Source organism: Rhea pennata, chromosome 15, assembly GCF_028389875.1.
Source record: "Rhea pennata isolate bPtePen1 chromosome 15, bPtePen1.pri, whole genome shotgun sequence".
NCBI classification, from domain to species: Eukaryota; Metazoa; Chordata; class Aves; order Rheiformes; family Rheidae; genus Rhea; species Rhea pennata.
In genome coordinates this window covers 15,828,518-15,854,489 of record NC_084677.1, presented here as the reverse complement: position 1 = coordinate 15,854,489, position 25,972 = coordinate 15,828,518, and the positions used below count along the sequence as shown (strand labels likewise).

General features: G+C 44.6%; 2 protein-coding genes across 5 annotated transcripts in view; both read left to right on the top strand.

Moving 5' to 3' along the window:
• The window catches only part of SMURF1 (SMAD specific E3 ubiquitin protein ligase 1), a 45,399-nt gene extending 29,118 nt beyond the window's left edge, over positions 1-16,281 (top strand). Inside the window, exons 7-18 of one of the 4 annotated variants that reach the window (XM_062588088.1) lie at positions 45-283; positions 1,082-1,166; positions 3,280-3,426; positions 4,701-4,905; positions 5,713-5,816; positions 7,376-7,490; positions 8,242-8,420; positions 9,326-9,463; positions 9,891-10,011; positions 10,764-10,965; positions 11,773-11,848; positions 12,608-16,281. In XM_062588088.1, the coding sequence (XP_062444072.1) occupies positions 45-283; positions 1,082-1,166; positions 3,280-3,426; positions 4,701-4,905; positions 5,713-5,816; positions 7,376-7,490; positions 8,242-8,420; positions 9,326-9,463; positions 9,891-10,011; positions 10,764-10,965; positions 11,773-11,848; positions 12,608-12,707 (1,711 nt within the window). In that variant the 3' untranslated portion in view covers positions 12,708-16,281. Of the gene's footprint in view, positions 1-29; positions 284-1,081; positions 1,167-3,279; positions 3,427-4,700; positions 4,906-5,712; positions 5,817-7,375; positions 7,491-8,241; positions 8,421-9,325; positions 9,464-9,890; positions 10,012-10,763; positions 10,966-11,763; positions 11,849-12,607 lie in introns of all 4 variants that reach the window. The other 3 variants (XM_062588087.1, XM_062588086.1, XM_062588084.1) reach the window with 3 other exon arrangements.
• Positions 16,282-20,432: 4,151 nt separating this feature from the next.
• RNF216 (ring finger protein 216) overlaps positions 20,433-25,972 on the top strand; it is an 83,324-nt gene continuing 77,784 nt past the window's right edge. Inside the window, exon 1 of the mRNA XM_062588423.1 lies at positions 20,433-20,507. The gene's annotated coding sequence lies outside the window, so the exon portion shown is untranslated. The remainder of the gene's footprint in view (positions 20,508-25,972) is intronic.

Here is a 25,972-nt window from a genome sequence, read left to right as displayed (position 1 = left end):
TCACTTCTCTGTGATGGAAACTCTTGAAGTTTCCCCGTTTTCAGAACGGTTTATGAAGACTCTGGACCAGGAAGGCCACTGAGCTGTTTTATGGAGGAGCCAGCACCATACACAGACACTACGGGGGCCGCGGGCGGAGGGAACTGTCGCTTTGTGGAATCCCCCAGTCAAGATCAGAGGCTGCAGGCGCAGCGCCTTCGCACGCCCGAAGTCAGAGGCCATGTACAGACACCGCAGAACAGACCGCATGGCCACCAGTCGCCTGACCTACCGGAAGGCTATGGTAAGAGTTTTCCAGCACTGCAAAATTTGTTCCTGTTTTTCCAAAGGCTTCAAAGAAAATTTATCTCTTTTTTAATACATAGATGTGATTTACTTGTTAAAACATGCAGTATTGAGGTACATCTAATGGTCTGCTGTTTGGAAAAGGAGCTAAGCTGTGCAGATGTAAGTTTGAGACTGGCTAATTAACAGTTGGCTACTCCAGGATGTGCTGAGAAGTTGATGGTAAATTAAACATGAGTTTGTGCTATGATGCTGTTACAGAAAATTCACTGCTAATCTTGGCTGTGTATCCAGGGAGAGAGTGAATGTAAAGAGCTCTTTAAACTAGAACAGTAATGCTATTTTTTCCTTCCCCCTTGGCATGTCATGTAGGTTTGAGCCCACATTTGAGGAAAGATCAAGAAAATAAAAAAGCAACAAAGAAACCAGTAGGAAAGGAGAAGATTAAGGAGGATAAGATTAAGAGAAAATTACATCTTGGAAAAGAGCATGCCACATCTAGGAGTAAAGAAATCAAGTTCTGGGTTTGGGGTTGTTTCAAAATCTGAAAAGAGAAATATAAATTAAAACATGTTGGTATATAGATCTGTGAGTTTCAAAAAGAATTTTGAAATACATAGTCAAGTTTATGAAGGACGTAAGTGTTTAATGACAAAGAACCCATACTTGCAAGAGATCAGATGGGCTAGCTCAAGTATTTTCTTCAGCTCTGACAAAAATAATACGTTAATTGGTTTAAATAAACTGTCCTTTTTTCAGATTTGTAATTTAGATTATCTTTCTTCCCTTTTTGTAGAACAAAGGACAACGGTACAGGGACAGGTTTATTTTTTGCACACACAGACTGGAGTTAGCACATGGCATGACCCCAGGATACCAAGGTATGTATTTATAGTTACAGAGTCAGTTGTCTTTTTTGATGTATTGCAATAAGCTGAATTTTTAAAAAGAAAAAATCAATGAAATTGCTCGTCTGAGTAAAGGAAGAGATACCAGCAATGGAGTAATTTGGGATCTCTTTAGTTAGCATTTCACCAAAAATTAAGGGTTACTCTTGTTTGAAAAAAAAAAATACACTAATTGTGTATCATATTCAACAAAACAAAAAATACATAGCCTTTCAGGAGTTCCCATTGGACAAATTCCTCATAAGATGTTGATGTGACTTTGCTTTTGATAAAGTTAAGCTTTCTGAATCTGACCTAAAATGTTTGTGTGTGAGAACAGTTTGGACTGCAAATTGGAGGAAAAGGTGGCTGTTTCCTTAAAGCCATTGTTTCTTGAGTATTGAACTGGTAACTTCTGCTTTAGAAGTGCCCGCTTCTGCTGAAGCAGAAATTATTTGTCATCCTAAAACTTGGAGTAGCATTGGGAGGTTTTTTAATGCTTTAGACCAATGATTTGCAGTTAGAAAAATTTGATTCCTCCATGTGATTTATGTAGTAAAGCCTCTTTAAAACTTAACCTGCAGTTAATCCGGTTCTTTGTGACTAAGGTCTGGCTGCTTTCCTTGAGGAGGCCTGAATCTGTGCTGTTGCACTGAACCTGCTTGCCAGATTCAAGAGAGAAAACCGAAATTTGTAACTCTTCAGCTTGTGCTCTGGCTGCGTATATTTGATTGGTGAGATACAAGACACTAAAAAAAGGATAATGAAGTAGTGTAGGATAGACCATTGATGTAGCTGCAGTATATGCAAGGATATGAAAGATAAGGCTTGTAGAGAGGGTGAATAGCTGTGTTAGGTTAGGTGATGCAGCTGGAAGAAGAAATGATGATGCTCGTTCTCTGAGTCACTTGTCAGTCTTGTGTGCCCAGAGCCTTGTCTCTTCTTCCAGTGATGCCAGTTGTCCTAATGGAAAGTATTGGTTCTTCTCTCTACAAATCTTAAAGTTTAGAGCCAAGCTTTCAGGATTAGCAACATTAAGTGGGCACAGCAGTGTCTCATGAGACACAGGTAGCGCTGTCTTGTTTTAGTTAAAGGTGATTTTTCTTTACTGTTAGCTTGCAGGAGGATAATCAGTGTGGAAACTTAACTTTGGCATTTAGCACAGATGTAGGTTAAAACTTGATGTAATCAGATGTCTAAAGTACTTTCAGATGCACAGCTGATTGAAACAAATGGTTATAATCATAATCTTCTTTTAAGCGGCCTAACAAAGGCTTCTCTGTCTCCCTGCATACCCCCTGCTAGCTTATACTGACTCTGACGCTAATGAAGCCTTTGGTGTACAAAAAGTGTTTTCTACCTTTTCTAAAGTGTCTCAGTTTACTGCTTTATATTGATGTTAAGTGGTTTAGGTAAGAAAATCTATAGAGTGGTGTCTTCAGTTCTGGATAACAGATGAATCCCTGCCAGCTGTCTAGAGAAAATTTCACTTGAGAACACCTTTTCTGTCTAAACAATAACCTTCAAGGATGCCCTCCTTTTCTTGCCAATCTTGATGTCTTTCCTATATTTAGCACCTGAGACCGTAAACATTTGACATTCTCTAGGTGTAAATACATCCTCTGTATTGAATTCAAATAGTACCTGAAAGTAAGTGTCTACTTTTAACAACACTTGTAAAGAATGATTCCTAAAATTATCTAGCATGAAAGAGTTGAATGTGTCAGACCTTACTCTCAGTGATTTATCAGTCAAAAAGTTAGGATTCTAATCTTACTAATCAGAGGTAGATTTTTGTTCTGTTTTATACGATCTTACTGTTTGGTCATCTTTGCTTCTTATGTTTTAGGTGCATAGACAGTGGTTAATGTAGAGGCCTTGGTTTCTTAATTGTTCAGTTTTCTTCATGTAGATCACATTAGTGCTAAATGGAATTTTTCTGTGAAATTTTGCTGTGAAGAAATGTCATTTCCTCTATTTCCTCCTAGCCTTTTGTAGTCTAGAATCACAGAGCACCAAATTCATTCTTCCCCCCCCATCCCCTGAGTAAGTTGGTTTTATCCTAACTTCAAGAGTACTTTAACCTTTTATTTGCTTTTCTCCTTAGAGACCTTAACAGTGTGAATTGTGATGAACTAGGACCTTTGCCTCCAGGCTGGGAAGTTAGAAGTACAGTTTCAGGAAGAATATATTTTGTAGATCATAATAACAGAACCACACAATTCACAGATCCAAGACTACATCACATCATGAAGTAAGAACCTTGCATGATAAATAACTCATCACAAATGTAGATTCTTAAACTATTCGCTTTTTGTCTAATTTTAAGTGCAGTCTGGTAGCTGTGAGGGACTGAAAAAAAAAAGAATCCTAAGGATTTGGGGGAACAAATACAAGTGGATGGATTCCTGTGTGGATGTAGTCAGGCCCTGAGCCTCAGTTCTCAGTGCTGGTTGCAGCTGACCTGGCTGACTTAAGGCACTCTCTTCAAAAATGTTTTCACTGTGCTTTGCAGTGCCCTGGGTTAGGGAAGGGCTTGCTTACATCAGCACAGCACTGGTCGTAAGCTGATTCCGCAAAATTTCTGAGATGTGCTGGATCTAATATGCTGTTCTGGAATGCAGATCCGGGCGTATGGGCTGGAGAGTCTACCAGATGGTTCAGTGCATGCCTCTTGGCTTAGCGGTTTAGCTGTGTACTAGCTCTGCTAGACCTGAACTGGCTTTATGCTCCTTTGCACTCCAGACAAGAGGAACATAAAGCCAGCTGGAGTCTGGTCTCCTGGTGCTGTGCACAGCCAGCTCAGGTTCAGTGGGATTTAAGAAGCTCAAGCTCTGCATCGTGCAGAGGCCTGAGCCTGGAAGCAGCCTGGCAGCACTCGTTGTGCCTGAGCTCAGAGTCTTGGCTGGATCCAAGCAGTCTCTGCTTGACACCAGCTGGGGAATCTCTGGATCTAACAAATAATTGATCCACAATCCAAATACAGCACTGACAGAAAATGATAAATGAATGTAGAGAGCTACAGCTGTGTGGGACAAGTATACCTTTCTCTCTTAATAGCTGTAGATACAATACTTTGTCATGAATCCTCTGCCTTATTTTGCATGGAGCTGAAATAAAATTCATAGTGATTGTTAGATGATTATGTTTATAAAGCTGTTGTTCCATTAGAGAACTGTTTTCATGTTATACTCCTGAAAGTTGCCTCCGCATTGGAGAAACACTGAGAAGTTTTCAATTACTGCTCAATCAGCATTCAGTGATCATGCTCTGCAATAACCAAGCGTGCCTTCTGTGTATTGCCAAATAAAAGCTAAGCTGGAAATTGCTGAGATTCTTGGCTTTTGTAAATACCTATATTCTTTCTATCTCTGAATTAAAGATGATGATGGTACTCACTTAATTCTGTATTTCACTTCAAGTACTCCAGAAGGAATTTATACAGTTCTTTCCATCACTGTTTTATACCTGTCTTATTTTGCTTCTAGAATAAATGTTTTAATTCATTTAAGTCATTTTCCTTCAAAGCCATCAATGCCAGCTAAAAGAGCCCAGCCAGCAGCCTCTGCCAGCTCCGAATGAGGGGTCACTAGAAGATGGTGAGGAGTTGCCTGCACAGAGATATGAAAGAGACTTGGTACAAAAATTGAAAGTTCTGAGACATGAGCTCTCTCTTCAGCAACCACAAGCTGGTCACTGCCGCATTGAAGTATCCAGAGAGGAGATATTTGAGGTATTTGGTTGGTATATGACTAGTCATAGCAACTTTCATCCCTTGTGAGTTAAGTAAAACTGACCTTTGATTATAGAAAGTCTGCTTTGTGAGAGAGGTAGTGAATCTGATAGCATCAGATGAGTTGGCAGAGCTGTGGTAAAATACACACGTGAAACTAAAGGATCGTTTTTTGACTTGGATGTTTCTATGAAGAAATACTGAAATACAGCATAGAATGAGTTTTTACTTTCAAACGCATGGGTCAGGCAGGTCAAAAACTTAAAAGGGCTTTTCAAACATAGTTTAGAGAATAGTTGGGAGTAAGGAAAAAGTTAATTTCCCCAGATTCAGATACTGGTTATAGAAAACTATGGGACTAAAACCAATTTTTTGCCAGTATGAGTCTTTATTTTCTAAAGCTCCCATGCCTTAAACAAGGACAGCTGGATTGCATAAACTTCTCATCGTTTTGTTGATAAGCTTGAATGTCCTTTTTCATTTAGAAATGGCAGCATATGGGAACTTAGATAGAAGGGCATCTCGTTGCTTGATATTACCACTTCTGCATTTAGGCATTTAAAAGCTCTTGTAACTGGGAATTCTGCCATTCTTGGAATGGATTACTTTAGCATAGCAAAATGCAATAAAAATACCACCTAGTCTTGCCGAGGTGTCATTGGAACTTGCTTTAGGTTAGTACTTTAACAATATAATGAATATTCTTGTAATTGAGTAACAATATGTATTGTTTATGCTAGTGCTTCGTAGTAGACTTAATAATGGGAAGGAAATAAGTGTCTAATCTGTAATAATACATATATTTAGGAATCTTACCGTCAGATAATGAAGATGAGACCAAAAGATTTGAAAAAGAGGCTTATGGTAAAATTTCGAGGAGAGGAGGGCCTGGATTATGGAGGAGTAGCAAGGTGAGATCTTGCTTTGTTTGTCCAGCACTGTTTTACTGTAAAATTGCCTTAAAGTGACCTGTGGCTTATGTCATTTGTGATCTGGTTTATAGAGAGTGGTTTTGGGTTCGGTCTTTGTTTCCAAGTAGATTGAAAGTAGAAGGATGTGACCTAAAAGATCGTTCACAGCCTTCCTGGTGTCAAAAGCTCATGCCAAGTATTTTGGTATACCTGGAATTTGGGAATGTTATTGGAATCAACATTGCTCTGTATTCAGCACCATTCTGTGCTCGGTAAGCTCAGAAGACTTGTTTAGGGTATGCTGCTGATCTTACTGCAAAAAATGCTGATCCCAGCAACAGGATCCTGTTCTGTAGCTGAAAGTGTGAGCAGCTCAAACTGAGGTCTTCCAAGAATCATCTAGACTCTGAAGTAAAAACTAAATCCCCATGGAAGTTTTGTTAAATTCACCTGTCTGATTTTTAGCGAAAGGATTGCAAGATGATAAAGATTCCTCCTTGTTTTCTGAGCCACGTTCAGTAGATCTCTGATCTGTTGGAGCAGCACTGGAGACAAACTAACCCTAAATAAAGTTTAAAGTTTTGAAAATTTGTCTCCCTCTTAAAAATGATGATGATGATGATCCACTAGGAGTTGCATCAGACCTGAAGGAAGTGCTGGAGTTGACTGTAACATCAGTCATTACCAAAACACTCCTCTTTGCAGTGGCTTAGGTGCATCCTGTAAATTCACTGGGTGATTTCTCAAATCCACAAAAGCTGCATTACCAGACTAGATGTCTTTCCGTAACCCATCACTGGACAAAGGAAAGACGTTGAAACATTTTGAGCTGACTTACCAAGGGCAGCCTGGAGTGTCTCTCCACTTTTAACATCCTTACTCTCCTGATGGCTTTCCTAATTGCCCATCTATTGCAAAGGGCTGTTTAAAATCAGTACAGTGCCATTTGAAAGCATTAAAGTTCATAGTTCTCAGAATATTTTGCATCTTGCATTGGACATCATTTACAAACTTCAGTAATAAAGGGGTATTTCTAATAGTAAAATAGGAGGTCAAAAATAGCTTCAGTTCCATTCCTGTCTATGGATATTATTGAGGTGAGAGGACATACCTGACTGCTAATGGGTTTGGTCTCTCAGCCCCGTTGGTCTCCTTAGACATAGAGATTCTCTGGTTATCAAGCATTTGCAGAAAAACATCTTTTTTAAAGATCTCCAGTGTTTGAGCTAATTTTAAACAGTAGGGATTTTTTGTTTGTTTTAGTAATCCTTTGTAGTATAAAGGTTGCAGAAGAACAGATCTCTTGGACTCTAAATCTGAACTGTGTACGAAAGTCAAAGTTTTTTGGAAAGAGTCTTGTTCGCACAATTTTTTTTTCATTAGGCATGTCTCTGACAGTGTTTAGGGAACAGGTGGGGCATATTGAGGCAATACAAGATCATTTGATTTGTAACAGAAAATTTATAATAATTGCTGACTATTTTGATGGTTCGCAATAATTCTGTTGTCTGAAACATCAGTGAAAGTTATATTCTTCTAAAATACTGCTTTTTTGGCAGAGAATGGTTGTATTTACTGTGCCATGAAATGTTGAATCCCTATTATGGACTCTTCCAGTATTCTACAGATAATATTTACATGTTGCAAATCAATCCAGACTCTTCTATCAATCCTGTAAGTATTAAGTTCTGAGCAATGCACCTACTTCAACAGAGGTCCCATGCAGTCTTTTTTGCTGCAGCTGTTCTGCCGTGACAGGAGAGTAAACAGACATTGAAGGGGAATAAGAATGTGTTAATGATCCTTCTATTGATATAATATGGAGCAGAGGATTTGGAGTTTCTTGTACTGATGCAGACCCTAAGAAGAAGCAGCAATTCTGTAGTAGTACAGCTGAATTTTTTCAGAGATGATTAATTTGCTCTGTAAGATGGGGGGGGGGGGAGATAATTTGGGGGAATCTTGACCATAGCATTTAAACCGACCATTGAAAACTAAGTCTTACAGGCAACGCTAAAGGCATGCAATCGAAAGAAGCCCATAGCCTGCTTCTTCTAGAGTAAATTACAGAAAATATTTTGAGTGATTAAACAAAGTATAAACTACTTATTTGTTTGGAATTGACCTATCTTCTTGGATTGTCTGGATTTCACAGGGCTTTTCTTTTCCTGAGTTTGACCCCTTGGAAGGTCTAGAGGACTTGCATCCAATTTATTAGCCAGATAATGAACAGATACTTGTTTGAGATGTTTAATCATTAAATGCTTCTGTTCTTGATTGTGCTACGAGGAGAAATTGTCTCCTCCAGCCCAGAGGGTTGCAGATATGTGCACATACAGCACACTCCTGATGGTGCAGATACAGCCACAAGATGTCAGTGTCGGAGTGCCTCTTCACTGCGTGAGTCTCTCTCCTCTCCCTGCAGGACCATTTGTCTTATTTCCATTTTGTTGGTCGGATAATGGGTTTGGCTGTGTTCCATGGACACTATATCAACGGGGGTTTCACAGTTCCCTTTTACAAACAACTTCTGGGGAAACCCATTCAGCTCTCTGATCTGGAATCTGTTGACCCAGAATTACACAAAAGTTTAGTCTGGATTTTGTAAGTACTGTATTTATCGATTGCCTACCTGTAGAGAAGATAGGATAGAGTATGTTGGCAATAGTGAGATAGGTGTTCTTAAAAAAACAAACAAAAAAAAAAGTTTGCAAAAATCTTGCAATGGGGGAGATCTGTACAAAATCACTGAAACTATTATTTCTATGTTAAAAAAAAAAAAAAATCCAAGGTACTCGAGGAAAAGCTCTCATAGAAATAGAGCTCTTTGTTAGCCCTCTTTGCTCTAAAGTAGATGCTAAATCATTAAATCTTACATAGGTGTGATAGAATATCCTGCTCTCAAAATCTAAGCTCAGGACAAAGTTCTGAGGAAGTATGGCTTTGTTCAAAGGAAAAATGGTGTGTGTCAGGTACCAACTTTGATTAATTCTATTCATTTCCATTTTAATCTGGACTTCTGTAAATCTATACTACTTTGAACAAAATCTGACATTCAGTATATATTTGGAAGTTTTCATTATTGGTTTGCATTATCATCAATGATTTTTTTTTCCTAAATGCAGTTTTAATTTTTGTATTTAATGTTACTGATGCTCCTGAAATTTACTAAGTGATGAATTTACACTGATACCTGGCAGCGAATCTGTTGGTTGCTATATGTGTTATTTAATTATTTTTTTATTGTCAGTGCATACTTCTAGGATTAGAGAAAAAAGAAAGTGAAGATGGCATATGTTTGGGCTCTTCAAAATACATTAAGCTATATGGAAATGGTTGTTGTAGCATCATTCCTTTAGTGGTTGTGACAATTGCAGATGGATAATTACTAAGTTTATCCCAAAGACTAACTCTCTTTAAGCATTCATATAACAAACTGTCTGGATGACCTTTGATATTAATCAAAATACCAAAAATACTAGGTTTATCTCCTGTCTTTTCATTGCCAGAGAGAATGATATCACCCCGGTTTTGGACCATACTTTTTGTGTGGAACACAACGCTTTTGGGCGGATTTTACAGCATGAACTAAAACCAAATGGCAGGAATATTCCAGTGACAGAAGATAACAAGAAAGAATATGTCAGGTACTGCAGAGTGGAAAAAAATATTCTGCAAATGTAGGGGAAAGAAGGTAGTGAACAGATTAATCTCACTATATTAAAAAAATTAATGAAATCAATATTTCAGAAGGTAATACCTAACTCATGAATTACATGACTGTTCTCATACAACAGACTTCTCTAAGACCTGGGAAGATTATTTTAAGTTGGGAATTTTTCTTCGTTTATCTGTTGATGGTGCAAGAATTAACTGTTGGTATTAAAAAAAAAAAAAAAAAAAAAAAGGAACTAGTAAGCACTTCTAATAAATTAAAATGTATATCTTAACTCTTCTGTAAAATAAGTGTTTTCCAGTTCTGACAAAAAAAAAAAAAAAAAAAAAAAAAAAACAGGTCCATCTATCTCATTACCCTTACCTACTTTCAGTTTGGGTTTTTTATTTTTTTTCCAGATTGTATGTAAACTGGCGATTTATGAGAGGAATCGAGGCACAGTTCCTGGCTTTGCAGAAGGGTTTTAACGAACTTATTCCTCAACATCTCCTCAAACCGTTTGACCAGAAGGAACTTGAGGTATATACTTCATTCATTTAGAGTATTATTTTGTACTTCGCATGACTGACAATCAAGAGTTGATCAAAATAAGTCAACAACCCACATTATTACAATTTACATCCCAAAGCAGTTAGATGCTTAGAGTCACAGCCAGCAGTAACTTCCTTTTAAGTATTTTACCACCAGCTTTCATCTGGAAAAGTTTGAATTCATATGTCCAGTTTGTGTCAGTGCCTCTAACAAATGACAGTAAACAGATGCAGGCTGCTCTGTAGTTGTTGTCTGTTATGGCACAACAAATCAAAAGTGTTTTGAGATAAACTAAGGAGGATTTGGTGGTAGTTGGTGTGAGCACCTCTGGAGCAAGCCTGCGTGGGGGAAATGCTGCATAGCTCTCGGAGGGTACTCTGTCTTCCAAGTCCAAGCTGTACCCTTACAAATGTACAGTGTGCGTAGATTTGTGTATATACAAAGCTGTACTTTTCAGGTAAGATAGATTTTAAAAAGCAGGTCTTATTAGGGACTTTTGACTCTAGTTTCTTGTGAAATTTTACATTCGGTAAGCATACTCCTCTGCCCCAGTTTCGTTTCAGTTTAACTGGAGAGAGTTACTTCCTGAGCTAAACTATTTTGCAGCATTTTTGTGTACCAAAACGGAGGTTCAGGTGTGTAAAGAATGTTACACTTTGTTAAACAGTTTGATGTATACTTTTATAGCAGCAAACCTGAAATGACTTTGAATGTTAAAATGTTTTCTAATCCTTTAACAGCTAATCATAGGCGGCCTGGATAAGATAGACCTGAATGACTGGAAGTCAAACACACGTCTAAAGCACTGCATGGCAGATAGCAATATTGTAAAGTGGTTCTGGCAAGCGGTGGAAACGTTTGATGAGGAAAGAAGGGCCAGGCTGTTGCAGTTTGTGACGGGGTCAACACGTGTCCCACTTCAAGGTTTCAAGGCTTTACAAGGTGACTGATGAGGAGGCAGAGATAATCCACAGTGAAAGAAAGCAATAAAAATCGTGTGGTTTTTACTAGGCCCTAGTAGAATATCTGCATGTTACTGGATAACCTGGTTGCTTAGAATTTTTGATCCTAAGAGCAGCTTTACATTTGTCAGCAGCTCTCCTGATGAGGAACTCTTTAGCTTATATGCAAATCTACCATCACATAGCACTTTGATTGGTGTCATTATTAGCATGTCGGTTTCTTATGATGGTGCGGACTGACGTTAAAATTCCATGCAAGCACACACATGATTATAATGCTGATCAAACAACTTTATTGCATATGAAAATTGTACTCGCTTCATTATTTGATGACAGATGTTTAGACTCTATAACAAATTCCCCAAAACTGCGATTCTGCTATCGGAAAAGGTGACGGTGTCCGAGATTGTTGTGACTCTCCTGATAATGGTCTGTCTGTTGGCTCACAGTCAACTCTATCTTGCAGATGAGAATATGTAGTTCTATTTTACAGGAGAGGCTGCTTTGTACTGAACTCTCTTCATTTTTGAAGGGGCAGCTCTGTTAATATAGAACTTAGCTGTTTTCTGAACGACTAGTCTGGAAGTTCTTTGTCATCAACAGCCTCCCACTTCTGTCATCCCTTCTTCAGCTCCAAAGCTGATATACAGATTTAACTTGTGGCATACCTGTGTTTGCAACTGGAACTGTAATTTTCTCTTGCATTTTTATAAGTAGCAAACTTTGTGCATGAAGGATGTTTTGCTGAAGTGCATTAACTAGAATGTCTGTCTGTAAGGTTCTACAGGCGCTGCAGGACCCAGACTGTTTACCATCCATTTAATAGATGCAAATACAGACAACCTTCCGAAAGCCCACACTTGGTAAGATGAAAACATTCTGCATGTCAATGCTTGCTTTCCCTTTGCCTTGATTTAAAGTACACTCAGCTCTGTTGGTCCTGGCTATGGATTAACTGGGTTATGGTGAATCCAGGTGGGCTCTGCTAGCTTGGAGATATCTGTGCTCTGCAGCTAGCAGTGTAATTGACTTCTTATAGCTTGATTTATGTCTTTTCTGTTATCTGTGGGTTTGGTCTATTTCCAGGTTGATTATTCTGGATAGTGAGAAGTTTGCAGGATGTTTCAGCAAAAGCGTTGACCGATAAATGACTTCTAGCAATATGTATCACTTTTCTTTGAGTACATAAAAACATCATCATACTGTTGCATCCAGGATTATGAAAAATAGCTTTCAGATTTAAAGTTTAGAAAGAGCATGCTATTGGTAGAGTATAAGCACACAACTGAGCTCTCAGGGACAGGAAACCATTTCAGTAGAGGCACGAATTTTCTGTAGGCAGAGAAGGCAGTAGATCTGTCTGATGTCTTGCTTTATTTGCAAGTCTCCTGCAACTGCCTCTGTCTCCTCCCCCTGTACCTCCCAAATGCATCCTTAGTAAGTTGTGTGTCCCAGCTGCAGAAATGTAGCTCTTTTATCGTGTCTCCTTTGACTGCGAAAGTGGCTGATGCTTTCTTTGCCAGTGATTTTACAAATTTAATCTGTATGTAGCTGAAGTAAATATTTTTTTCCAGAATTGTTTTAGACTCATCTGGTGCAATATGCTGTTGTTTTGCCTCTAGCTTTAACCGGATTGACATTCCGCCTTATGAGTCATACGAGAAGCTTTACGAGAAGCTGTTGACAGCTGTGGAAGAGACATGTGGGTTTGCTGTGGAGTGAAAAAGCAACCAAAGGAAACAGATGCTAGCTCATGGACCACCAAATCAAAAGCTAGAAGAAGCTTGCTGTGAACTTCCTGCTAAGCTGTCTGAAGCATTGGAACTCTAGACAACTTAGAGATGGGATTGTTTCCCTTCTGTTGTTGGTGGATGAGGGTGGGGGTAGGGGCTTTTGTTGGTGGTTTCCAACTGTCTTTTCTCCCCTTTGTTACAATAACCCCTTCCCCCTTCTTCCATCCCCCATAAAATGAAATGCAGCCAAGTTCAGCATTTGGCTTTGGTTACACAGGATATTCTGCTAGATTTGTAACACATATTGTGATAGGGTCAGTGACCTGTGGGTTTTTTATAGGAGAATCAAAGTGCTGTTGAGAATGAGCTTGATTTGTGGAGGACCTGGAACTGGTGTAGGCGTACCTGGTTGGTTTGTCTTAAATCAAGCTTGAGCCCTCGTAGAGCCCAGCGAGTGCTGAGTGTCTGACTGGCACTAGAATTTGCATTGCACATTTTGAACACCTGTTTAAAAAGTAAATTTCTAGCAGAAAATAACTTCATATGAACATCTAACTGAAAGGCAAAGAAAATGATGTTCTGCCTTAGCAGGAAGCTCCCAGTGAAAACTGTGGCTCACCTTGAGAAAAGTGAAGGAATCTGGGACAGCTTAAATGGTATTGTATGATTTCTTCTTGGTTGTCCTGGTTGAACTCTCATTGTTTTGCACATGAAAACAATAATTCCTCCTGCAGATTTACTTTCCATGGTTTTGTTCAGATTTAAGTACCTTGCAGAGAAGCCTTTTAAGGAGGAGACAAAGGACAAAATTAATTCAATCCCAAAGCTGTGATTTCAGTGCCGCTGTTTTATCTGAAATGTGTTTGTGTGATTTGAAATTTGAAGACTCGCATGGAAATTGCTAAAAGCTAAGTTCACAGAACAGAATTCTGTTCTGAAGTTTTTGGCCTTGGGAAAGGTTTATTTGGAGGATAATGTAAAAGGGTAACTATATAGTGAATACATTTAAAATGTTATGTAAAGTTACTGGAAGGATTTATGACTTCAGTTCTGTAGGGATGAAGATTTCTCCAGAGAGCCATATAAGGCTATTTTTTTCAAATATCTGAAACTAATATTAAAAGGTTTGTTCTCTAACACATCGCTAAAATGACTTCCCAGGGGAAACAAAAGCAAATGAAATACCTGAATCACTAACATTTTTTCCAGTTTGCACACCATGATGAGACAGTATTTTATTAAATAACATGACTTCAGAAAGATCCAGTTATCTATCAAACATGTCTAAGCTTAAGTAAAGCAGACTTGCTTGTATAGGATGTTTTTCTTTGGCAAGCCTGGTTTTTAGAGACAGTCATTACTGAAACATTTAACAGATGTTATGTTTATGGAATAGTGCATTGAAATTCAGCTGTGGGTAAGAGATTGTTCTTAGAAGATGTCTACTGGAATATTTCTATTTTGTCTTTTTTTAATTGAATTTGATAATAGCTTTAAACTGTGATAGGACAGAAAGTTAGATACTTGTCAAAATCCTGGCATCTTTCTCTTTTTGTTTTTCCATTGACCATGATTCTTGTGATTTGATGCTGGGGGTGGGGATTGCATTGGAGATGTAAAATTGTACCATATTGTGAGATTTGCACAGGGTGGCTAAAGATGCTCATACTGCAAGACTATGTAGGAGAGACAGATTCACGTTCTGTAGGAATCTTCTGACACTTGGGGACCAGTTTCTGCAGTACTGGTTATTGGGACGGAAAGGAAACTGTGCGACTCTGCTGCAGTAAAGAGAGAAAACACGACTGTCTGCAGATGACCATTTGTGCTGACCTCTTGGGCTGAGGAGCAGAGTTCGCGTGGCCCTGGCTTTACAAAGCAGCTGCGAAGTCATACCTGTTCATAAAGTGCACCTAATCCTTTCAGTACGTTTGAATGTGCAATAAACCAGTCAGATAGGAAAAATCCAAAATGGATTATTGCTCGAAAGATTTTCATGCAGTCTCGTGGAATTTTTTTTGCTAAAGGAGTTTAGAAAACAAACATTAAAACATACCACTAACAAAAATCCTATCACGCAAGCTCGACATGCAGTGCAACTGGCTCTGTAAAAACCAAGCGAGGTGAAGGTAAAGAAAGGCCCTTGATTCTGAGATCTATAGGTCAAGTAGCTTTATGTCAATGATACAGTTGACATAGATAGTTCCTAATGTCTTTGCTAGGTCAGTGTTTATTGAATGCACAAAATAAGAATAGGCAAGGATTGTTGTTTTGAAAAGTCCGTATGTTTTTTGCTGTATTTAAAAGCCCTTTTCAAGGTACCTCCTCCATGCTGACAGTAATGAGAATAGGGCACTGTCTTTTTAATTACTTTAGTTCTCTTTTAAACAGCTTCACCACTTCTCCCGTCGTGTTGTCTTTGTAATCTTGTGCCACTTCAGTGATGATGAAGACATTTTTTGTATTGTTCCGTACATGCATTTGAGGCAGGCCTTAAAGCTGGTTGAATGGATGGAGAAAATAAAGTGAGATAGTATGGGTTTTAAGTGATAATTTGTTCTTCTTACGGCTGATTTCAAGGCCAGAGAAGGATAAAATGCAAACAAGCGTTTGCAAGACTTGAGTCACTGATACTCCAAGGTTTCGGGGACTGCTCTGGTAACCTCAGCTGTCTGAATTTGCGAGTGTGTTTGTTCCCATTTGATCTGCCAGCATTTGAACTGGTCAATATTTCTCAAGCTTGCCCAAAGAATAACATGGAAGAGTCTGGTTCTCGTTTTGTCGTTACACGTTCCGCCTTGTACACGGATACTTCTTGGATCAGACCTGAAGGAAATGCAAGGTACCACGCGTCTCTTGTTCTAAAGGCAAACCTAGAAACTGCTCCGGTGGCACAGACCTCCAGTACTTGCCCTGGTACTGCTCATCAGCCTATACTACATGCTCAGGGATGTAGGAGACCACCACTCTGCGTGTGTTTTAAATCGGGACGAAAGGAGACTGTTTTGAGTGTTAGCGTTAACTTGGGCATTACGTTAGAGAAGACCCTGTTTCAAAAAGGCTGCTTGAAGCTCCAGATGGTGAACTCAAAGTTTGCTCAGCAGTGTGTGTACTTAGATCAAGTCAAGGTGGTTATGAAATCCAGCAGGTTGTGTGTGTTAGAGATCTGGCCACTGTGCCCTCCGTAGCCGGTGCCCAGGTTCAGGGCCGTGTGGCACAGCAAGTTCCCAGAAACACAGTATGGATCTGTTTTTAATTTGTTGATTTTTGTTCCTCAACCACTTTATAATGTATTTTTTTAATTTATTATTTTGTAATGTCATGTTTAAGTATTGCTGCTATCCTTGTTATTCTTTCCACTGTTTTTATTGCAGATTTATTTTGTGAAAGTTGTACACTAATGTTTCATTTTATGTCTAAATCAAAGTATTTAAAGAAATACTAGTTCTATTTAATGTGGTTATGGAACCAGCTGGAATAAACAGTGATTGTATAGTAGGCTGGACCCAGGAGGTCATGTTCATTTTTGTTACATATGCAATAAACTCACAACTTTAAACTCTTGTTACCCACCATTTCATTTGTTAAACTGAAAGTCTTTGTGGAAGCCATGGGAAAATTGCAATGCTCATAGAGTGTGATTGTGCTGTGCTTGGCTGAGAGGCATGGGGAGGGGGTGCAGATGATAAAGTCCTAGTGTTAGAGGGCAAAAAAAAAATCATTGGTCTCCTTAAAAATTCTGTAGCATTATAAAATACCGAGTACAGTTTAAAGAAAAAAAGTTTGGCAGAGCCAGCGTTCAGCGTAATGAAGCCCTGCCAGTGTTAGCAGCGCCCGATCTCTGATGGTTGTTGGGCAGGAGCATCTTCGCCCCGAATCGTCTCGCCTTGGTCCGGGTCCGGGCGCGCCGGCGGTGGGGAGCGCCGGGGCAGAGCTCGGCGGGCAGGCTCTGGAAAAGCTCGGGAAAGCACCTGGCTGAGAGAACTGCAGCTTATAGAGGTTGCCCTGACAAAACCGCTCCTTTCTGGATAGCAGGCTTTCACTGCATTCGTTCTCTAGCAGAGTAATTACCACTTTAATCTGTTCCCTTTCTATCTTGTTTTCCCCCTTTTTTTCCCCCAAAATCTCAGTTTTTTGGGAAATCCTGATAATCCCCCATTAATGACTGTCAGAGAAAGATTCTTGCTGGTGAAGCTGCTTTCCTGTATTTCTCTCATTAGTGATGCTTTGCAAGTGGAGACAGGGGCGCCGAGTCCCTCTGCTTCGTGCCGGCCGCCGAGCCCGGCATCGGGGCGCGCGCGCTGCAGCGTCGTCTGCCGGAAGCCGCCCTTGCTTTACTCCGGGTATGCGGTGTACGGAAAGGGAATCGTTCAGTGGTGCTGCTGCTTCTCCGGGTAACTTCGCCACGCGGTCAAGCGCGCTAACGCGCAACGAGGGAACGACTGCAGAGCGAAAGCTTCGGCCGTCCGCTCGTTGCAGCCTGCAGGGATTTAACAACTTTCCCTCGGCGGCTGGGGGCAAGAAACGCTGTCGGTGCTTCGCTGTCCTGACGAACACTTGTGCCGCTTTGCATTTTTTTTTAATAAATATCTGGAGAGTTATTTGCTGGTTTGTGCTATCCTTTACTGGAAGAGGAGAGGGTTCCTGTAACGTGCTGCGGCGGGTTCGGCGTGTCGTGGAGGGGTTGCTGGCGCAGGGCGCTAGCGCGGCGCCCGCGGCGGCGGCGCGGAGGTTGGGCGCCGACGGGCAGCGTAGCCAGCGGGACGGATGCTTCCTTGCACCCGCAGCCTGGCTCCCAGCGGCGGCCGCAGGGCGAGCGCGGCTTTGCAGCCGCTGCGCACGAGGAGCGGGAGAAGAGGAGGAAGGCGGAGGCGTCCTGCCCGGCGAGCGCGCCCGGCCCTAGCTGGGAGGACACAGGGTGCTGGACCCCACCTACCCGACCGTGCAAGGGCGAGCGAGCCTCGCAGCGAGCCGCCCGCGGAGGGTGATCCGGGGGCTTTGCTCGCGGCAATGTTCGTGCCCGTTAGCGCAGACTCGGTTCTCTGGCGCCCCGATTTCCTCCGGGGAATTGCTTTTTGGCTAACAAATCCGCCAATAAATTAGTTTTCCTTAGCGCTCCTAGGCGGAAACCGAGCCGCGAGCGAGATGTTTTCCCAAGGGCTCAGAGCCGCCTCTCCCCGCGGAAGCGGCTTGCCCCGGGCTGCCGTGGCCGGGTCGGGTCTCCAGCGCGGATCAGCCCCGCGGCCGCCCGCTCGCTCGCGCCGGCGAGCCCGGCCGGCCGAGGGGGCAGGAGCGAGCAGTGTGCCCCTCGGCTCCGTCGGGTTTCGGAGCTCAGCGGCTTCTTTCCTTTTGTATATACGCTGGTTTTAAGAACCGAAGCTGCCGAGGATGAAGCGATCCTTAAAACGCTTGGCTGGGGGTGGCAGCCGTCGCCCCCTCCCTGTCTATTGGCCCGGCAAGTCTAGAACTGCTCTAGATTGTAGGAACGAGCTGTTCTAGGTCAAGCCCAGAGTTGTTCCGGGTAAGGGGATTCAGAGCTGTTCTAGATAGGGACAGCTAGAGCCGCTCTAGGTCTGCGGGCCTAGAACCGTTCTAGATCATGGCACCTACAAGACCTTCTAGGTCGGGGGGGTTCTGGAATTGTTCTGGCTCTGGGGAATGCTGTACATTTCTAGAACAGAAAGGATCCGGGAACTGGCTGGAAGGGTTCCAGATGCAGGAGTTCCCGAGGAAAATTTCTAGATCCGGGTTTTCCTAGAGAAGTTCTCGGTCTGGGGACACTAGTGTAACTAGGAATTCCTAGCCAGGCTCTCGAGCGAAGCCACCCTAGGAGGGGTCTAGGTCTGGAAGTCCCCTCCGCCGCGCCCCCGCTGCCGGCAGAGCCCGTCGCCTGGCGGAGCGCGGCCTCCTGCGGCACGGAGGAATACGGGTCGTGACTAACGATTCCCATCTAACGAGTAAGCTCCGCAAGTGTTCTCGTCCGAGGTCCCCGCAAAACCGACGCCGGGCTTCGCGCAAGGCTCCGCGCTCCGTCACCCGGCTCCGCGCTTCGGCACGCTCGAGCAAATGAATTGCCGGTGGTTGGCAGCACTGACGGGGAACCTTTTCCGGCTCGGAAGCGAGGTGCGTTGCAAAACCAGTAAGCAGCGACTGGTGCCAGAGCAGAGACGAAGCGGATAAGGACGCCCCACAAGAGTTGATGCTTTCGCGCTTTTGGCTCCGGGAAACCTGTTTTTCCCCAGTCTTGTGCCTGGACGCGGCCGTCTGGACGCGGCCGGTGCGAGCACGAAGCGTTGCAGCGAGGCTCTGCGCCTCGCGACTCACGTACCAGCTTAGGTTAGTTTTATCAGAGCCCCGTCGGTGGCAGCTTTTAATTCACGGGAGCTGCACAGCGACTGCCCAGCGCACAACGTTTGGTTTTGTTTATACGCGAACAGAATTAATTGCTCATGTATAGCAGGGTTGTTGGCCTCGGTTTATTTTTGCTGTGGGCCCCGGGGGGGGGTCGTTCTTTCCGTCTCCCGAACTGAATCAGCTGATTCACATCGGTGTGAACGTGGGAGGCGTCCGGCTGCTCCGGCGGCGAGAGCGGCACCAGGCGCTGCGGGCACAGCGGCTGCCGAACCGCCCGGCTGCCGTTTCACGCGGCGCGGAAACGCCGCTCGCGCGCCTCGCCTGCGCCGCTGACGCCCGGCTCCCAAAGAGCTTTCGGAGCCGAAGCTCTCCGAGCGTTTGCAAAAGGCTCCGTTTAATTAAAGACGTGCAGAACGAGCTCCGGAGAGGCGGCGCGTCCCGGGCGGGCGGGCGGGCGGCGCGCCGCTCCCCGGGGCCCGAGGCCGCACGGGTCCTACGGCAGGAGCTGCTGCCCGCAGCGCCGCGGCTCCCTCCTGCCCCCCACCTAGGCGCCCCCCCCGGGCACCTGCCCCCCTCAGAGGCACCTCCATAGGGTGCCTGACCCCACTCGGCACAGTACCCCCATAGGGCACCTACCCCCCCCAGGGCACCTACCCCCCCCATAGGGCACCTGCCCTCCAGCACAGTACCCCCATAGGGAACCTGCCCCCCCCATAGGGCACCTGCCCCCCCCATAGGGCTCCTGCCCTCCTCCCCTTAGCACAGTACCCCCATAGGGCACCTGCCCCCCCCATAGGGCACCTGCCCCCCCATAGGGCTCCTGCCCTCCTCCCCTTGGCACAGTACCCCCATAGGGCACCTGACCCCCCCCAGGGCACCTGTCCCCCCCCATAAGGCACCTGCCCCCCCCCAGGGCACCTGCCCCCTAGCACAGTATCCATATAGGGGACCTGCCCCTCCCCATAGGGCACCTGCACCCCCCCCATAGGGCACCTGCACCCCCCATAGGGCACCTGCCCCCCTCTTGGCACAGTACCCCTATATGGCACCTGCCCCCCACCTCCCGGCAGAGCACACGGCTGCCCCCTGCCCCAGCAAAGCACGTGCCGCCTCATCGCCCCGCCCCTTCCCCCGAGGCCCCGCCCCTTCCCTCGAGGCCCCGCCTCTTTCCCCGAAAACATTTAAAGGCAGGAAGGGGGAGGAGCAAGGCCCTCTGGAGGACCGCCGCTCCGCCTCTATGGTAGGTTTGCCGCGACGGGACCGCTCCATCCGCCCTTCTTTCTCTCCCCGTTCTCCTCCCCCTGCGCTCTCCCGGGCTCCTCTCGATGGTGCGGGGCGGCGCGGTCACGTGGGGCGCGCAGGCCGGAAGGAGCCGGGCAGCGGCGGCTAAATGAAGCGGGGGGTCGGACGGGAGCGGGCGGCGCGGCGCGGCCCGGTGAGTACCGGCCGCGGGGCCCGGGGCCGCCGCTGCCCCGCGCGGGGCGGCCCCGCCCCGCCCCGCTCCGCTCCGCGCCGCGCCGGCCTGCGGGGGGAGGAGGAAGCGCGGCGGCGGGGGAGGGGCCTGCTCGCGGCCGCCCGGGCTCGGCTGCCTCCGCTCCTGACCTTGGGGTGGGGGCTGCCGCGCCGGCCCCGGCCCCCTCTCCGCGCCCCGCCGTCCTCCGCTGGGTCCTTCCCCCCCTCCCCCCCCCCGCCACGGTGGGGTACCCGGTCCCGACTCCTCCCGCCGCCCGGTGAGATACCGAGGACCCTTCTATCCCCCCCATCCCCGTGGGGTACCGGGTCCCCTCGCCCCAGTGCATTACCGGGGTCCTTTCTGTGCCTCCCCCCCCGGTGCCCCCGCTGGGGTGCCGAGGGCCGTTCTGTACACCCCCTCCCCGTGGGCTCCTGGGTCCGTAGTCCCCCTCCCCACCCCAGTAAGTTACCAGGGTCCCTTCTGTGCCCCCCTCCCGCCGTGTCCCCTCTTCTCCCTGGGATGCCGAGGACCCTCCTGTATGTCCCCTCCCAATTCCCTGTCCTGTCCCGGTGGGGTATGGGATCCCTCCCCCCCCTGCCCCCCATTAAGTTACCAGGGTCCTGGTGCCTGCCTGCTCTCCCTGCTGGGATATCGAGGACCCTTCTGTACCCCCCCTTCTTCCCAGTGGGGTCCTGGGGTCCCTTCTGTCACACCCATCTTCCCCCAGCTTCTCCGCTGCTCCCTCGAGGTACCCTGAGGAGGGTGAGGGGGCCGTGAGCAGGCAGGAGGCCGGGGGTAGGTGTGAAGCCCCCCCCTCACTCCCTGAGGCTCCTCGGCTCCCCTCCTGGCTGGGCCCCTGTGCCTGGGCTTGTGGGCTCCGCTCCCCGCGCGTGGGCACGCTCTGAATGTGCCTGGTTGGTTGGCAGCTGTCTAAGCACGCTAGTGCTCGTGGCTTTGCCCCCACTGAGAAAAGGACCGAGGTAGAATTTTCCTCTACTGCGTTCATGTGCTTTCTTGACCAGCATGCTTCAAATATGCTACCCAGCGTATTTATATTTAAAAGGGAAAAATGAGTAGGCTTTAGAGTTGATCAGGAAATGTGAGTATAAGCTTGTTCTTTTCTTCTGACCTTGTGCCTTGTTACGGAAACACTTGGTGCCATTTGGACATCTCGACATTTCAGGCATCTGCTGTGGGGAGCTACTGCAAAAAAGAAACCCAAAACACAGCTGTCCTCAGAGTTGAGGGATCTGTCTGTGTAAGAGATACTCCTCCTTCACTCTCTTCCTCTGTTTCTCTATTGATTCGAATGCTAGCTCGGCATGGTGAGAGAGAGCAAACGCTAGAAGTGCTAATATACGCAGTGTTTATATAATAAAAATTTTTGATCTGTTTCTGCTGTTAGAATTATGCTTGTTCCAGCAAATGACTGGAGGAAGGTTTGCATATTTTCACAAAGCATGCAGCGCTGAAGTAGTCTGAGATTTAAGAGTTCTAGCTAACTTTTAGCATGTGTGTGAAGAAAGCAGTGTGAGCTAATCAAGGCAGCAGTTCTTATTGGTTTGAAACTGATAAAAAAAACTCAGATCAGCTGAAAACAATAATCATAATCTCACAGATCTGCTTGCTTTGCAACTCTAAAACTCTTAGAACCCCTGTGTGGTAGTTGGTCAGGTAACTACTGTTTATACTTAAAAATCTGACTTGATATTCTTTCCATCTTGCATGAAGACACAAACATTGCCTTCAAATGTCTTCTAATATTTTAAACTTATTGAAAAAAAAGCTTTTTTTTGTATGACAGCTGTATTTTGCTTAATAGTTCAAATTTCTCTTCAGCTTTCTTGATGCTTATAAAGCAGAGTTCAGTTTCTTAAATTAAATATTGTGCTTCTTTGTGGTATCTAATTCTTTTTTTATAAAACCTACTGTTGCCACTGTATACTTTCATTTTCCTTACTGAGGCATAAGGCTGAGTGCTGTGGGAGTTTAACTCAATTTTGTATACCCTTTCCGCAGGGGCTCTTCTTACATCTCTCTTTAAACCTACAGACTCTCAAAAAAGACAGTGAATTTTTCTTACTTTATTTCAGCCAGCAAGCCAAAAAGCAATGACTAACTGCCTTGGTAGCTAAAGGAACAGGTAGTCTCAATGCTAAAACCTGTGAGTAGGCAATTGTTTCCTTGCATTTCTCTGTTTGTTCTTGTGGTATTTTTTTTCCTGTTGTATGATTTCTGCCATCTGGATAGATGCATCCTTGGAGCTGCTGCAGAAGGTTTCCAGCAGCTGCCCTGGAAGGGAAAGCAGGCGTCCCCAGTCAGGTGAATAGACTAGACTCCACGTGCCTGCTTAGAAAGTGTCCTCTTCCTGCCTGTGCTGCCTGAGAGAGAACGGAGTAAGAGGTTTCTTTTTTTGCCAGCGACCTGTTTGGTAGGTGAAAAGGGGACGTGTCTGTGTCCCATTGCTCTGTAGACACAAATCTGAAGCCTTCTGGTATGCCGTGGTACAGGTACCGTGGCATAGGAGTGTGCAGCACTAACTGTGCAGTGGGACCCTATTTCTTTAGGACTAATAGAATCGAAGGGTCAGCTTTAGTTATGGAACTACATGATTTACAGCTTTAACCTGAGCTTTTCATCTCTAGCACCAATGCTGTGCAAAAATTACCTTGGGCCTTCTGATATGCTAAGTATCTTAACAGATCTCATGAGCAGGGCGTCTGCATAGTGAGACTAGATGTTAGTAAGCAATCATCTTGAAAGGAGTTTGTGACAGGAATACCGAAACTTGAGAGAAGTTCAGACCCACTTCCTGCAGATCTGCAGTGACGTTCAGCCTGTGCTGTTGTGCTGTGTTTTGGTAACAGGCCTTCCTCTCTTTTCCTTCTTAGAGTGTTTTCCTGTTGGCTTGGCTGCAAGCATCTTTCTTGGGCAACAGTGTAAGCCAGAGTGCAAATAGCTGTTCCTGGAACAGTGGTTGGGGCGGGCTTTACCTTGGTATATAAGGTATATCCTGGTATGTAAGATAAGGTATATCCTGGTTTGCAGTTAGCTGTGTTAGCTTTTTATTTGAGAAGCTTCCTCAGAACTCTGAATTCCTTGGTAGGCCAATGCTTTGTCTGCCTGGGAATGCAGTGGGCGTTGCTGCCCTCGACGTGTAACTAGCACTGCCTCTGACCGCTGTGGTTGTTAGCGGTGTGGCTTGTGCTTTGAAATTGGACACAAATTGCTAAAAAGTCCTGTGGCAAAAATAGGTGGAGCGTACAACTCCGATCGGTTAGGCGTAGCCAAGGAGAGACAGGAAGTGTATCTCGGGGGCCAGGAGCTGATTAGCAAGTGTGAGTAGCGCAAACCCAGGGGAGTGAGAAGCGAAGCCCTTCGGGTGTTTTTAGTGCCTGCTGGAAGAAGCTCGGAATGGCTGTGTCTCTCTTTTAAGTCATTGTGAGTGGTTTGCTGTGTAACAGTGCAGAGCAGCTCAGCGTGGCAATGGGTGTCAGTGCTTGCTGCAGGCCGCATTCTTTTCAGGACGCTCAAAAGCACTGCTAATTCTTCAAGTCAGAAGCTTGTTTTTGCACATGGATTTGGTCTGGAGATATTTTAAGTCTCTGTTTAAATTATTGAATTCAAACTTGGGCCTCTGTCCTTAACAGGCCTTTACTTAAAGGAGAGGCTCCCATAGTTTCAGAAGTCTGTAGATTCACTAAAATAATAGCCTTGTGTATTATACTTCTCAATAGATGGGTGGGCTTTTCAAGCTGCTACATGTAACTTCAATTACCCTTGACTGATCTATCCCTGGTGGTGCAGAGGCCTTTTTTGTCTTTATTTTTTCTTTAATACTGCTCTGTGAGAGGCTTAAAGGAGAGGCTCCCATAGTTTCAGAAGTCTGTAGATTCACTAAAATAATAGCCTTGTGTATTATACTTCTCAATAGATGGGTGGGCTTTTCAAGCTGCTACATATAACTTCAATTACCCTTGACTGATCTATCCCTGGTGGTGCAGAGGCCTTTTTTGTCTTTATTTTTTCTTTAATACTGCTCTGTGAGAGGCATGAAACACATCACTTATTTTGGATGCTAGTTATCTTGTATTTGTAGCTCAGGATATAAGTTTGTCTGTAGTGACATGGTAGTTCCTGTGTTTGAAGTGGAGCCGATCAGCATGATTTGAAGAGTACTGTTTTTGTTTTAAGCAGGTTACTGAGATGGAGTCCTTAGCTCTGGGAAATCGGAGAGGGGAAGGTAGGGTGAGGTGGAAGAAGAGAAAAGGACACTTAGAGGCTCAAATAAGCTATGCTTGCCAGAGTACTGAGATGTGAGATAGTAGAGAATGTTTTATTGAGCTGAGATAATCTTGTTCTCAGCTGTTGCTGCCCTCATGATGCTTTTATAGAATTTCAAGTTTATTTTGGAATATCTCAAGAGTGATGTTTTTCTTCTGGGTCAATGCTTACAAGCTTGCAGTGGTTTTAAATTCATAATGACCCTCAGAAAGCTTAATACTTAAGGGCTACAAAATCATATTCCTGTTGAATGGCACCTTTCTTCTAATTACCTTTGCTGTTGCAGTCCATTCCTTGCATCTGCACAGGGAACTGTCAATGCCTGAATAAGCAGAGAAAGTATTGGGCTTGGGGAAAAGACTTTAGCAAGGTGGGGAGTGAAACCGCTACACTGAGTCACGGTGCTGTCTCTTACGATTGCTGACTGAGGTAGCTTAGGCTGACAGCTGGCATACTGGGTCAGTCCTCTGCCGAGAGCAGAGCTTAGAGGTGGCAGCGAGTATAGGAAAGGGTGGTTAATGAAGGGTGGCAGAGCTGATACGGCAACAGCCCAGCCTGGTCGCTCACTTGGAGTCCTCAAATCACGCTGCTTGGCCAGGGGAAATCTAAATTTCCTCACTGGCTTCGTGGGAGCCAGAGTCCTTCGTTGCTGTCGATGATGCTTGGCAGCTCTCCAAGGTAACTCTTAAAGCCTGTCGTCACTTTTAATGAGGAACAGAAATGGTGATCTGAGGTAAAGCTGGGAGTGTATGTAGATATCTGGGTGACCTGGAAGGTTTTTGGTTGGCTTCTGAGGGAGGATGAGTGCTATATTGTGCACACTCATAGAGTCAGTCTGCTTACCTCTGTAAGGAGGCCAAGCTATGGTTTGTATTATTTAAACATTTGGACAAGATCTGTAGAGGCATCATGTGATATAACTGTGTAGTATAAGGTGATTAGAATCTGTTCTAGCTAGGAATTTTTGTTTGGGGAATAAGAAGATGGAAAATGGCCTCAAGTAATGTATTTTGTATTTAAAGCCTTTTCATGCAAGGATCCTGTAGTGCTTTGTCAATACTGACACCTTCTCACCAAGCTGTCGACACTTATTGCTGTTTCTCAATTGGAGAAACCAAGATGCAGTATTTTGCTTCTTGCAGTCTTTGCGAAATCACAGTTAA